This window comes from Cololabis saira, chromosome 23 (genome assembly GCF_033807715.1).
Source record: "Cololabis saira isolate AMF1-May2022 chromosome 23, fColSai1.1, whole genome shotgun sequence".
In the NCBI taxonomy this organism is placed as follows: Eukaryota; Metazoa; Chordata; class Actinopteri; order Beloniformes; family Belonidae; genus Cololabis; species Cololabis saira.
This window is the reverse complement of record NC_084609.1, coordinates 31,923,175-31,938,525: the sequence shown is the minus strand read 5'-3', so window position 1 is coordinate 31,938,525 and position 15,351 is coordinate 31,923,175. Positions and strand designations below refer to the sequence as shown.

Sequence of the window (15,351 nt, the reverse complement as noted above, 5' to 3'; positions counted from 1 at the left end):
TGAATTCCATTGTCGACGATTGTCGCCAGACGTGTTTTTCCAACGGAGTGAGGCGTCTCACTTCAATACAATCTCTGCCGAGAGTCGCGCATGCACAATAGCGTCTCTGCCAAGCCGTAGCGGGTAAAACAAAAATGACGGTGTCCTGTACAGCAGCTGCGCGTAACAAAACTTCAAAAGTTTGGGAGCATTTCAGCCTGGATACGGCGAATAAAAAGATGACTTTCAAAGTTTGCAAAGCCGACCTTGCTTATCACGGTAGCATGTCGGTAATGCATTTGAAGAGAAAGCACGTCGGAGTGTTGAACGAAACGGACTCGCCTTGGTGAGACATTAAGCGTATTTTGGCTTTAAAAGAGAGCTTTAACGTTATGCCTGCAGTGCATGCAGTCTGAAGAAGTTGAATAAAATATTTTTCATTGAAGTAGCCATCTTTCTTGCGTTTATTATCATTTGCTACATAATTAAAGCAACCTCATACGAAATTTAAGAAAAAAATACTAATTATCCGATTAGTCGTCAGTTGCAGCCCTATCCTGCAGATGGGAGGAGCCTGCCACATTTGCAGTGTCACTGGCCAAACGTGCACAGTTCAGGCTGCAGCACGACGAACTGTGGAAGTTTGAATACCTTTTGATTTGGAATTCAATTTCCAGACTAAATAATGAGCGGTTGGTGCTCCCTTTAGGCTGCTGTGCGCTGCAGACTGACAGGCTTTCTTGTTGAGAGCGCCACAATGAAGACTGAAGTATGAATTACACGCTCTGATATATTGGATGAATGGCTCCATTGTTCTCATACATCTTCATTATGAGCCCATTATTGAACCAGTGGTTGAAACATAATGACAAGCTCTCCTTTTGAAAACGGTCCACGGAGAGATCGTCTTACTCCGAGACTGATTTAACGCCGCCGTTTGATTGATAATAGATTTTCCCTCTCCACTTGGTTCCTGGCCGGCGTTGCTGTGGCTGGTGTGTGCGAGTGATAATTGAAGCAGTAATTGATAATAACAGAGGAGATCATTAACGCTCAGATATTGTTTTGGTGACTCTCCCATCTGTCATTTGTGAGACATCCTATATTACAACAAGTAACCTGATGACAGTGAGGCTGTTTACTGCAGTATAACTTCCTCTGTATAAAGGTTTGTTTCTGCTTCAGTCAGCGCTAAGAACTTCCTCCACGCAGCCGCCCCGGCTGCTTTCAGCGGAGTTGTTGTTTCAAATATGCTTTTAATAGTACTGGCTTTAGTTTGAACTCACTTTAAAAAGGCTATTATTTAGAATAACTGGCTAATGACACTTGTTATTTCAGCTGGATACCAGATTATATTTGCTCCCGTCCAGGGGATTGTGGGTAAAAGTGTGGATTCTTATCTTGTGAGGTGGCGTTCTCAAATCCAGACTGGGTGAGGTTTGGGGAGTTACTCCTCCACCCAACCTGTTTGGATGTAGCTGTTAAAGCCCCTGCTTTTAACAAAATACCTGTCCGCCCGTCCGTCCGTCCGTCCGTCCGTCCGTCCGTCCGTCCGTCCGTCCGTCCGTCCGTCCATCCATCCATCCATCCATCCATCCATCCATCCATCCATCCATTGTCCGTCCATCCACCCATCCCTCCCATCTACTCCATCCATCCATCCATCCATCCTCCCATCCCTCCCATCTACTCCATCCATCCATCCATCCATCCATCCATCCATCCATCCTCCCATCCCTCCCATCTACTCCATCCATCCATCCATCCATCCGTCCATCCACCCATCCCTCCCATCTACTCCATCCATCCATCCATCCATCCTCCCATCCCTCCCATCTACTCCATCCATCCATCCATCCATCCATCCATCCTCCCATCCCTCCCATCCATCCATCCATCCATCCATCCATCCATCCATCCATCCATCCATCCATCCATCCATCCATCCATCCATCCATCCATCCATCCATCCATCCATCCCCATTCAGGTGTGTGTTGTGGGGCCTGACCCCTCAGTTGTCCCAGCAGGACTACTGAGTCCTGATAGCATGGACTGGTTCCTCTCCATGTGGGGGGTCCGAGTCTATTTCTCTATCTTCTCCGATTGGTATTCACGTTGTTGTTCTGTTAGTCATCACTCACAGTTGGTCTCCATAGATGAGGGTGGGGACACGGATGGACCAGGAGACGAGTCTTTGCCTCGTCGCTCAGCTCCCGCTTCCCCACAACAGACCAGTTCAGAGTCCAGGTGTTCCCTCCATCCACCTCTGGATCTCACTCTTTTCTCTCATGAACATGACTCCAGTGCCCCATCGCCCGAGTCCGCAGGTCGTTGCCGACCTCTCAAGTAGGGCTGGGCGATATGGCAAAAAAAGTGATCACGATTTTTTTTCCCATATTGAATGATCTCGATTTTTAATCACGATTTTTTAAAATCAGAAGATCCCCCCTCCCTTCTGGAATAAAATAGATAGAAACCAGAGATTAGTTTTTTTTTTATTAACAAATAAAGCAAATAGCATGTTTTAACAAGAATCCAGAATGCTACCAGTGGTACCCACCGAAAAAACTAGGGATGCACCAAAATGAAAATTTGAGGCCGAAACTGAAGCGAAATAAAATTTAAAGACTTGGCTGAATACTGAGTACTGAATGGCCTACGGAATGCGGTTGTTCACAGTTTTTCATTTATTTTGCCATTTTTTTCACAATTGCATAAATAAAATTGCAATGACATTATTAAAAACAAAAACAGTAAACTAATATGAGTTGAGCCACTGTCAAGCAGCTGGCGATGCGGTTGCTTAAATTGACCAACAGGTGGCTCTCTAACATCACAGTTTGTTTACTGTGCGTGACTCTGACGCTGGTTGGTAATTAAGGAGTTAAAACTCACTCGCCACTTACAGGACTCAGTAGCCAGCAGAAACGGCAGTTTTATTACATTTATTAACTGTAGTACTGCTATTATGAGAGGTTATTTCTCACAGTATTAGCCTAAAGGGACTTAAGGCTGATTTATGGTCCCGCGTTACACCAACGCTGAGCCTACGGCGTCATCTGGTGAGCTCTGCTTGTTGCCTCCGCGTTCCGACACAATCACTCCGCTGAGCGCACACACACACACGCACACACGCACACACACACCTATGTCGGGGCCGCGGAGTTTCTGAAGTCGGCGGTGATGAGTAATTTGTGGTACAAGCAGAGCGAATCACAACTTTAATGAGTGCGGTTCGAATACACAATACATCCATCACGAAGGGCATTTTGTGAATCCATCACACCCTCCTCCTGTACGCTCGGAAGAAGTTGTCCGGCGAAATAAATAAATAAATAACCGCTAACCGTGAGTCCCGGTCGGCTCGAAGCTAAGCTAACGCTAGCCTGCGGTTGTTGTCTTGTAGTTTTAGTCTCTCTGGTCACGCTTGCTCCCACCAGTGCAGGGGAGGCAGATGTGACTACTTTACTGCCTATGGTCATGCAACTTGCCGCGGCATGTCATGCATGATCAATTAATGCAGACAGCGCGGTGCCAGGAAAGCGGGTTGTGATTGGTTGTCGTGCACTTTGCTGCAGCATGTTTTGCACGTGATCGAGAAAGTAGACCCACAGCTGATCACCGTGATCGAACTTAATTTGATCGCGATCACAAATCGAGATCGTATAATCGCCCAGCCCTACTCTCAAGGTCATTCTTGCGTCTTCTGGTTTTTGCTGCCCTGGATCTGTTTGGTAATTCTGCCACACGATGTTTCTGAAAGCAGTTCTATCAGCATTCTGGGAGCTGATTGGTCCTTACAGCATCAGCTGCAATACTTGCTGTTGAATCTCAATATAATACTAGTATTAATATGTTGCAGAACTACAGTCATATAATTCAGGTAACAGCTCAAAAAACATTTTTAATAACACTAACCCAAATCAATATTGGAATCGAATCAAATTGTGATAATCGATTCTGAATCTTAAGAATCGGAATCGAATCAATTCTTGACATTTGAATGGATCCCCAGCCCTATTGTGCCATTGGTTTTGCATATGACAGGAGGTGCAGCGGAACACCGAAGGTGTTCATGATGAGTGCTTGTTCTTGTTCATCCTGGACGTTGTCGTGCTTTTCGCTGAAAGAAACTAAAAGCTGCTTCGTCCCATAGCTTTTTATCATGCTCTGTTTTTCTCTTATTGGTAGTGGCACAGGGGCAGCACGGTGGTTAGTGGTTAGCACTGTTGCCTCACAGCAAGAAGGTTCCCGGTTCCACTCCCTGGTCCGGCGGGGTCTTTCTGTGTGGAGTTTGCATGTTCTCCCCGTGCTTGCGTGGGTTACTCCGGTTTCCTCCCACAGTCCAAAAACATGCTAGTAGGTTAATTGATGATTCTAAATTGCGTGTATATATCTGACCCTGTAATGGACTGGTGACCTGTCCAGGGTGAACCCCTGCCTTTCGCCTGAAATTAGCTGGGATAGGCTCCAGCAGACCCCCGTGACCCTGCAAAGGATAAAGCGGGTATGGATGGATGGATGGATGGATGGTAGTGGCACATGCCCATCCCGTGTTTCGGCACATTCCCTGGCCCGGTCTTCTCCGTGTGAGCATTCCCTGGCCCGGTCTTCTCCGTGTGAGCTTTCCCCGGCCCGGTCTTCTCCGTGTGAGCATTCCCTGGTCCGGTCTTCTCCGTGTGAGCATTCCCCGGCCGGGTCTTCTCCCTGTGTCAGCATTCCCTGGCCCGGTCTTCTCCGTGTGAGCATTCCCTGGCCCGGCCTTCTCCGTGTGAGCATTCCCTGGTCCGGTCTTCTCCGTGTGAGCATTCCCCGGCCGGGTCTTCTCCCTGTGTCAGCATTCCCTGGCCCGGTCTTCTCCGTGTGAGCATTCCCTGGCCCGGTCTTGCAGTTGAAGTTGGTGTATTCTTGGAGTTACATTTCTTGGAATGGAAGCAGGATTAACACAGCACACGTGGAATACTAATGTCATCTCCATCCTGCTGCTGATGGCCAGACAATTTAATTGCTTTGAAAAAAGTATAAAAAATGTAATCCTTAATTTCATATTTATCATAATAGCCTAAGGCAGAGAGAAGAGAAAAAGACGGAAATGCGTTTTTCCCGCCCTTTGCCCTCGTTAGAACCCTCTCGGCTGCTTCTGCATCTCCTGATTATGTAGAAAGTCTACCTTGGCATGCAACTTCATTAAAATCTATTTAAATCAACTTCAATGGCAAAGTGCTCCTTCTTACAGGATGTACGAGCAGAACAAGCTGTAGAAGTCTCTGGGAACATCATTAGAGAGTAGAGTTTTGTGTGTGTGTGTGTGGTGTGTGTGTACGTGTGTGTGTATATGTGTGTGTGGTACTTCCTCTACGTTTAGATAATGAGCTCCTTCCCAAGTGTCAACACCCTCAACCCACTGAGTCCACGTAACTGAAATGTGCCTGACAGGCTGAACGACTGCTTTTCCTCCACCTTGATGCCGTTGTTTTGTTCCCGAGTTCAGAAGCCGTCTTCTCTCTACAAAGTGGCTCCGGGTGCCCTGAAGGTAGACCCGGCGCCTGGGTCCCCATAAATACATCACCCACAGGGAGAGACCTTCAAACAACATTACAGATCCTTGACTGCTAAACTACCCATTAGCAGGGAATAAGTCCTCTGAAGTTTGCTCAGCCTCCCCACTTTCTACTAAACATGCACAAGTTTGCTGAAAATGATGCTTAAGAAGTGATGTTGCCTTCGTTGAGCGCACTCATTGACGAGAAGCTAAATGCTCAGTGGTGAAATACCTGGTGAACTAGTGAGGTAAACACAGCAGCAGTTATTGAGATCTCTGGTCCTGCATTGACATTCAGGATGTTGAGGTGATTCATTTCTGATGTTTAATGTTGAACAAGCTTGCATGCCCTTAAATATAAATAAATGGTGAATTATAATGTCTTTGGAACATAGTCCTACATTCATTCATAAATCTAGATCTTAGGAAGAAATGAAAAACGATGTAAAGAAAAAGCCTGAGGTTGTTTAGCGTGGCTACATTGGTGACCATTCTATACAACATTAAAATGTTTCCCTTGGAAATGGCATATTAGTGTTACTGAGAGCCAAAAATAACATGTGACCCAGGTAGGGTTGCAAAGCGGTGGAAAATTTCCGGTAAATTTCCGGAAACTTTCCGGAAACTTTCCATGGGAAGTTAAGCTGGGGAATTTTGGAAATATTCCAAATTGGAAACTTTCCATGGGAATTATGGGAATTATGGGAATTAATGGGAATTAATGGGAATTAACTGGAAATTGGGGGTAATTTAAACAAACTGTATCATATCCAAACATTAGCACCTAACTTACCAGCTAGCTAGCTACTGTGTTAATACATTTTTATTTAATATTTGCAAGTTAAACATTAATACCATTATAGATCAAATATATTTACCCCATAATATTATCAAAACTTACTTGACTTTATATAGTCCGTGGGCTCAAATGTGTGGCTTCAATAGTCTTGTGCTTTGAGCTCAAATGTGTGGCCTCCAGGCTTCAAGAAATCATCTGTGCATGTGATGGAGAAATGCACAGTGCCTGTAGGGGGCGTGGCCTCAATAGCCCTGCAGTAAGCAATGTGCTGTGTGCATGTGATTGAGGAGTGTACTTGCATTAAATCTGGTTGTTTTAGCCAAGACTATGCTACAATATATTTCCCCCAACTATATTTAAGTTCCCTGTTAAGGGCCAACCTTCAATTCTGTAAATTTCTTATTTATTCCCGTTAATTCCCATTAATTCCCATATATTCCCGTTAATTCCCATATATTCCCGTTAATTCCCATGGAAAGTTTCCAACTTTGAAAATTCCCGGAATTTTGCAACCCTAGACCCAGGTAACTCCTAACATGTGACCCGTCTGGTTCTACAAGGTGTTGCACAGACGGTATCGTTGGGGTGGCTGCAGGGTCTTCAGCCAGGTTCCACCCTTTAGAGCCCTGCGCGGGACTGTTTTCTTCATCCCGCTCCCGCTGCATTTCTGACCATTACCGCCCGCAACGTGTGTGTTCCACTCCCACCTGCACCCGCAAAACTCTGAGAATTCATGCTGCACAATAATAGAGATGCATTGATGTTGTGTCTTCTCCCGTCCTGCAAGAGAAATGTCCTGGACAAATCTATCTGATTTAATGTTAACATGACCATTGAGGAGTTTGATGGATAATTTACAGTTCATAGGTCACCTGACTGAAAGTTAGATGCAAATCCATCATTGTCATCATTTCACAAGCTATTTCACCTTTAGCGCACGCATCAATTATGTGATTGAGGTTATAGCAACGAGAGTAGACTTCTTTTTTATGCTTTTAATCTTAAATTATAACTCTCTAACTCTCTCTCTTTCTAAAACTCTCTTTCCATCTCTTTCTAACTCTCTTTCCATCTATTTCTAACTCTCTCTATCTCTTTCTAACTCTCTCTCTCTCTTGCTAACTCTCTTTCTCTCTCTTTTCTAACTCTTTCTCTTTCTCTAACCTTCTCTCTTTCTAACTTGAAGGTGATTAAAGTGATCTTATTATATATACCGGTAAACCTGTGAATGCTCGTGTCCCTGTGTGATTGGACGTCTCTAATCCTCGTCCTCTTCTTCCAGGTCTCTGCTGGTCCATCTGGAGAACGGTTACTTCGGCCGGGGCCTGGAGCAGTTCTGTTCTCGTTTACATCCCTACGAGATGTATGTGGACAACATCTTTAACGCCAGAAAAGTGCTTGAGGTAGAAACTCTGTGTTTTTACATCTCTATCAAACGTCTGTGTCAAACCGTTGTCCCGGTAGTTGCTTTGCTATTGTCATGACGACGCATGATGGATGGGTCTAACGTGAAGATGCGCCTTTCTGTGGAGCTGCCATTTGCCTCTAGGCTGAATCTGCCGTCACACCGGCCTCTGTTGTAGCTGGTCCTTGTTCACCAGCAGGGAAACACCGTCCCAGTGGACGGGCACGGAAACACCGTCCCAGTGGACGGGCACGGAAACACCGTCCCAGTGGACGGGCACGGAAACACCGTCCCAGTGGACGGGCACGGAGGAGGGAGCAGCATGGACCACTGGAAGACGGATCGTTTCAGGGGTGGCCAACCGGTCAGAGGCTAAGAGCCACAATTGGTTACTGTGTTACTGCTAAGAGCCACGTCGTACACATGCACACATCAACTGCTGGTTGGCCGCCCCTGGATCATTTCAACTAAAGCTGGGTCATCTGCAGACCTGGAGTCCAGTTAATGAATATAGTTTGAGGATGAGCTGTTCTGATGGTTCCAAGACCCACAAACATTTGAAGTTGGCCGTAAATAAGAAGCGTCTGCTGGTGTGAAGCCTGCCTTGCTGAAAGGAGGTCTCTGGAGACCATCAAATGTCTTTATCTGCATAAGGACTGAAGTCATATACGAGTGTTTAAGCATCCATCAGTCCGGAGGAGTGGACGTCCAGTAGAGACGACCCAAAAGACCCAACATCCTCAGTGAGGAAAAGAGGAACAGCTGACTGGAGGACAACCCTGGAACTGGAAGCCCCTTTGCTCATGGGTCTACGGCACAGAGATCATTAAAGGGAAGGGAGGGAGGGCCCAGTCCAGTTCTGATCACTGAGATGTACTTGAGTTCTCCAGTGAACTTATGGAGCTTTTCCACCAGCACCTACTCGGCTCTACTCATCTCAACTCCTGGTTTCTTTTCAATTCAGCACCTGGAGCAGAAGTAGGAGGTTGGAGAAGCTGCTGTGATATATTTGATTGTGTATCTAAACAGAGAAGACAACAACACTAAAGATGTAGAACCTGGAGGAGATGATAGATGTGCTGCTGGGTCTGTGGCTTGTTTTCCATATCAAGTTAAAAAATGAGAGTGAGAGAAGCTTCAAGCAGCGAGGATTTTTAATGTTTGTTTGTTTGTCTCTGCGCTGCTGAAAAGTCAGCTGGAGCCGTGAGCAGCTATGAAGAGACAGATCTCCTGGTGGATCTGGTCGTTCCTTATCTCCATCTAGATCTTTTTTTAATTCTCTCCTCAGCACCAGGTTTATGAACATCTGACCCTCAGAGTTGGATCATGAAACAGATTTCTGCTGCCGTTGTCTGCACTGCAAAAACTCAAAATTTTAACAAGATTATTTGTCTTATATCTAGTTAAAATGTCTAATTTTTAGTCAAAAAAATAGGTTTCAAGTAGATTTCCACTTAAAATAAGTAGAAAAAGATTTTTTCTACTAATTTCAAGTGAAAATTTACTTGAAACAGGTGAAAATTGTCAAATAAGTTATTTTTCTGGTAATGACTCTTGTTTTAAGTGTAATGAGATTTTTTGACTAAAAATGAGACATTTTAGAAATAAGACAAATATTCCTGGTAAGATTTAGAGTTTTTGCAGTGTATATAGGGAGGTAGTTGGATATACTCACAGCTGTGTAGGTCACATGTCCGGTTCTGCATTTATCCAGTCAACGATGAACCTTTGGTAAGCAGGAAGAGAGAGCCTGTGGTTTCTGGAGCGGGGCAGTTTTTGGACATTTGCTGGACTTGGCACTAGACGTGTTGGGGTAAAAACCTCCCTGAGGAGGTCTGGAGGGGAGCTGGTCCTGGTCCTGGTCCTGGTCCTGGTCCTGGTCCTGGTCCTGGTCCTGGTCCTGGCCCTGGTCCTGGTCCTGGTCCTGGTCCTGGTCCTGGTCCTGGTCCTGGTCCTGGTCCTGGTCCTGGTCCTGGTCCTGGTCCTGGTCCTGGTCCTGGTCCTGACCTCGGTCTCTGACGTCTCTGTCTCCTCAGGTCCAGCTGAAGAAGAACAAAGCCTTCAGGCGCTTCAAGAAACTCCAAGAAGCCCGACCCGAGTTCAGAAACCAGGACCTGGAGGACCTGCTGCACCTGCCGGTGCAACGGATCCATCAGTAAGATATGAGCACCGGTGGTGCAGAACCAGCGCTGCTGCAGATGTTACACATGTTGTAACAACCAGGTCACCTGGTCACAGCAGGTCACCTGGTCACATGACCTGGTCACCTGACCTGGTCACATGACCTGGTAACAGCAGGTCACCTGGTCACAGCAGAACACCTGACCTGGTGACCTGACCTGGTCGCAGCAGGTCACCTGGTCACACAGGGTTCATACATTTTGAAAAAACCTGGAAAAGTCATGGAATTTGAAAATGTCATTTTCAAGTCCTGGAAAAGTTTTGGAAACATAAGTTCACCCCAAAAGTTTTGGAAAAGTCATGGAATTTATTTTTCTCACTTAATGATAACATTTAGTAATAACAGCCTATAAGGTAGATTTAAAATTGATCAATAAATATTTCGTATAGAAAAGTCTCGTGTGTTCTCACGCGTGACGTGCCGAGCATCTTGCGCATCATGCAGATCAGTTATTATTACAGTTATATTAGATTACTGTACAACATACTACAACATAGTGCTGGTATATCAGTGTTAGTTTAAACTAATGTTTATTTTGTATAAAACCATAATTGTCATTAGATCTCCTCTGTGGAGACTTTTTACATAGTTTTATTCCTATATTCCTTTCATACATTGATGTTTTAGATCAGCGGTCGACAACCATAAATGTTTTAGATCCATATTGGACCAAAAACACAAAAAACAAATATGTCTGGAGCCGCAAAAAATTAAGAGTCTTGTATAAGCCTTAGAATGAAGACAACACATGCTGCATGTATCTATATTGGTTATAACTGGGGGAAGATTTTTTTTTTTCATTATGCACTTTGAGAAAAAAGTTGAAATGTCGAGAAAAAAGTCGAAATGTCAAGATTAATGTTGAAGTACAATCTTGAGAAAAAAGTCGAAATGTCGAGAAAAAAATCAAAATGTTGAGAAAAAAGTCGAAATGTCGACGAAATAATCAAAAATTCGTGAAAAACGTCGAAATGTCGAGAAAAAGTCAAAATTTTGAGAAAAAAGTCGAGATTAATGTTGAAGTACAATCTCGGGAAAAAAAGTTGAAAAGTTGAGAAAAAAGTCGAAATGTTGAGAAAAAAGTCAGAATTTCAAGAAAAAAGTCAAAATGTCGAGATTAAAAAGGAAGAAAAAAAGGAAAAAAAGTAGAAAAAAGTAAAAAAGAAAAGAAGAAAAAAAGGAGAAAACAAGAGTTAAAAAAAGAAGAAAAAAGGAAAAAAAGGTCAAACATTTTTGAAAAAAGCTCCAGGAGCCACTAGGACGGCGCTAAAGAGCCGCTCTAGAGCCGCGGGTTGCCGACCCCATGTATAGCCATAGAAACTTGCTGCCAAGTCATGGAAAAGTCATGGAAATTTGTTGGTTAAAATGTGTATGAACCCTGGTCACAGCAGGTCACCTGACCAGGTCAGGTGACCAGGTCACCTGACCTGGTCACCTGACCTGGTCACCTTTTCAAAACGTGGAAAGACCCCTCCCTTGTAGTATTTAATTTTCTTCCAGGCTCCTGAAGACCCCCCCCCCCCCCCCCCCCCCCCCCCCCCCCTCTTCTTTTTTCTCCACTCTTTCCATCATCACCATTGATTTTTCTGTCGTTCTCGGGGAAGCTCTGGAGATCTGAAGGATATATCTCATTGTGCGATGATGTTTAGTGACTTGACTAGATAATCACGGGCCACTGGCGCCTCAACCTCGCTGCCGCTCCGCCGCTGGAAATGGCAGGAAATTGTCACTTATGGCCACGGCGGCGTGATGGATGGCGCGCGGCGCGCCGACTGCAGACACTCGTGTCGCTGCTCGGGGAGGAATAAAATCATTGCCTTTATTAAGTGGCATTCAGCGGCGCTGGCTGGAGCAGTCATTAGCGTCCTCCCCGCCGAGGTCATCAGCATGACGGCGGCCGGGTCTGGAGCTGATGGCGGCGGCCGAGAGCAGCCTCTCTGCTTTTATTGGCCGTGTTGGTTAAATAATGGAGGCAGAGCTGCAAGAGATGGCAGTAATTGAAGGCCCTGGGATGTGTCTGCTCTAACCTGTACTGTATTTAGTATAACGAGGGAACGGAGCACATTGTCGAGAGCTAACGTGATTTATGTTAAGGCTGTACATCTCCAGGGGTCCCAAGGTCATTTATGTGCTTAGCGTTCACAAGTGCGTCTTTCCTGCTTTATTTTGTTTCTCAGTTGTCCAGGTAGAATCTCAGATTTTCTCCTTCATGTGTTGAGTTTCATCATCTCCAGCAGCTGAATACAGATCCAGGTTCTTCACCACAAGGTCAAAGCTTTGCCGTTAATAACTGGCGATGCATTATTTGGCGTTTACCTTCATTGCTATGTTTTCAGAGAAGCTCGCAGCGAAGCGGCGCGCCTCCGTTCCGGCGTCAGATGTGCAAATCTGGGGCTGATCATTAGCTCTTTGGACGGAGAAGGTAGCGAGGGTGGCGCACTCAAACACGGAGAGAAACTTATTATTTCCAGCCATGTGCCACGCTCTGTTTTTATGTCTGAGGTCACGCTGTCAATACTGCATGTAGGAGCTGGGAGGAGAGGTGAATACTCACCCGCTTGATGGAAGGTTCCGGGGGGGGGGTCTGGTTCCAGGTTCTTATCAAAGAAAAGAGGTTTTCCTCTGGAAACTCCTCGTCCCGTCTTCTTCTGATTCTTCTGGCATGGACTTGAACCTCCAACACTGACCCTGGATTCACACTGCACTGCAAAAACTCCAAATCTTACCAGGAATATTTGTCTTATTTCTAGTTAAAATGTCAAATTTTTAGTCAAAAAAATCTCATACACTTAAGACAAGAGTCATTACCAGAAAAATAACTTGTTATTTGACAATTTTCACCTGTTTCAAGTAGATTTTCACTTGTAGAAAAATCTGCCAGTGGGACAAGATTTATCTTCTTATTACAAGCAAAAAAATCTTGTTCCACTGGCAGGTTTTTCTACTTATTTTAAGTGAAAATCTACTTGAAACAGGTGAAAATTGTTGTTTTTTCCAGTGAGGAGTCTTGTTTTAAGTGTAATGAGATTTCTTTTGACTAAAAATGAGACATTTTAACTAGAAATAAAGTGTCATAGGCGTCCAGCTGCCATTCATTGTCTATGAAAGCGCTGCGAGAGGCGTTGGAGGATTCCAGAGCATCAATTTGAAGTTGAAAAATCTCAACTTTATGCAAATGAGCAGCGGTGACGCCGAGGCAGCGTCCAATCACAGACCTGGATTCCCGAAGAAAGAAGCCTCAATGCAGATTGTACTTTCATGTACACACAAACATTCACTCATTCACATGCGTACAGGAGCAGAGCTGTCACTAACAGACTTATTTTATTAGGAATTAATATATTCCATCCAGCAAACTGACATTTTTGCTGATTTGACTGTCGTTTTTACCTGAACTGCTCATGTGAAACGCGTAACTACACTGCAAAAACTCAAAATCTTACCAGGAATATTCGTGTTTCTAGTTAAAATGTCTCATTTTTAATCAAAAAATCTCATTACACTTAAACAAGGGGCATTACCAGAAAAATAACTTATTTGACAATTTTCATCTGTTTCAAGTAAATTTTCCCTTGAAATAAGTAGAAAAATCTCTGAGTGGAACAAGATTTATCTTCTTATTACAAGCAAAAAAATCTTGTTCCACTGGCAGATTTTTTACTTATTTTAAGTGAAAATCTACTTGAAACAGGTGAAAATTGTTGTTTTTTCCAGTGATGAGTCTTGTTTTAAGTGTAATGACATTTTAACTAGAAATAAGACAAATATTCTTGTTAAGATTTTGAGTTTTTGCAGTGTGATGGTTGAGATGCTGTACGGTCCAAACGATTTTATTTGCTACATCGATCCAACGCAAAATGATTAAAAACCGTGCTTATTAATCACAAAACACAGTTTAAACATCATGACCAAATCCGCTGGGACCCGGTGTGTCAGAGTTCACCACAGACAGACTGCAGCTTCACCGGGACCAACGATGATGGTTGACGTTGATCCAGGACCAACCTGGTTAAGGATCAAACTCACTCTTATCTATGTGGAAATAATGCTGAAATATAAAGAAGGCTTCCTACAGTGTGATCCATGGTGAAAGAGGAAACTGAAGATGTGCAGCTTTATATAGATATGTGTAGACCAGGGGTTGGCAGCCCGCGGCTCTAGAACCCCATGCGGCTCTTTAGCGCTGCCCTAGTGGCTCCTGGAGCTTTTTCAAAAATGTTAGATTTTTCTTCTTTTTTTTCTCTTTTTTCTCTTTTTTTTTTTCTTTTTTTTCTTTTTTTTCTTTTTTCGTCCTTTCCTCCTTTTCTTCCTTTTTCGTTTTCCTTTTTTATCTTGACATTTCGACTTTTTTCTCAACATTTCGACTTTTTTCTCAACATTTCCACTTTTTTCCCGAGATTGTAATTCAACATTAATCTCGACATTTCCACTTTTTTCTCGACATTTCCACTTTTTTCCTCGAAATTTTGACTTTTTTCTTGACATTTCGACTTTTTTCTCAACATTTCGCCTTTCGCCATTTGCCTTCATTCTAAGGCTTATACATACAAGACTTTTAATTTTTTGCGGCTCCAGACATATTTGTTTGTTGTGTTTTTGGTCCAATATGGCTGCGATGGCAGCGATGCAGGCGTCCCGAACCTCCACAGACCATTTTTTTTTTACACTTTCGGTGTGAATCCACCATGAGGTGTGGGATCTGAGTCCGGGGTTGTGGGCTTGTTTGGTTTTGCTCCTCTGAGCATTGCACGGTCTGAGTACAGGGCACCACTTCCTTGGATTTCCACTTCTGGGACGATTATTGGATGATCGTTGCCACTGTAGCACGACGGCCGAGTCGTCTGGACACAGGTTTATCACCTGTTCCACATTAAGACCCTGCAACAAGTGCTTCTCCAAGACCTGTGCTTTTGTCCTTCCCTCTTGGCATTGTGTTAGCACCCACCGGAGCGGTCCGGACCAGCAGCCTGCTGAGGCATCTGCTTTCTAGAGGCTTGTCCTCACTGTCAGGAGTCTCCAAGTTCTCTATTTGTTGCCTTCAACTAGTGCAGAATGCAGCACTGCAAGACGTGAGCACATCACTCCGGTCCTCTATTCACTCCATTGGCTTCCTGTCCATTTTAGAATTGATTTTAAACTTTTACTGTTTGTTTTTAAAGCCCTCAACGACCTTGCCCCGCCCTATTTATCGGGACTTTTAACGGTGCGTGAGCATGGCAGGGCGCTGAGATCCTCAAACCAACTGTTGTTGGAAGTTCCCAGGTCAAAGGTCAAGCCTGGACCTTTTTAAATCAAGGCTTAAAACCTATTTATTTAGAATGGCTTTTAATACCCAGTAGTGTGGTGACACTTTTTATTCTTTTATTATTATTATTTTCTATTTTTCTTTTGCTCTGTCTAATGATTGTATGTTGTATTTCTGTATGTTTTATTCTGTAAAGCC

The 15,351-nt window shown here is 44.1% G+C and overlaps 1 protein-coding gene across 1 annotated transcript in view; it reads left to right on the top strand.

Annotated features, from left to right (window-relative positions):
* arhgef39 (Rho guanine nucleotide exchange factor (GEF) 39) overlaps nucleotides 1-15,351 on the top strand; it is a 93,843-nt gene that overhangs the window by 18,649 nt on the left and 59,843 nt on the right. Inside the window, exons 4-5 of the mRNA XM_061714628.1 lie at nucleotides 7,604-7,724; nucleotides 9,763-9,881. Coding sequence (XP_061570612.1) covers nucleotides 7,604-7,724; nucleotides 9,763-9,881 — 240 coding nt within the window. The remainder of the gene's footprint in view (nucleotides 1-7,603; nucleotides 7,725-9,762; nucleotides 9,882-15,351) is intronic.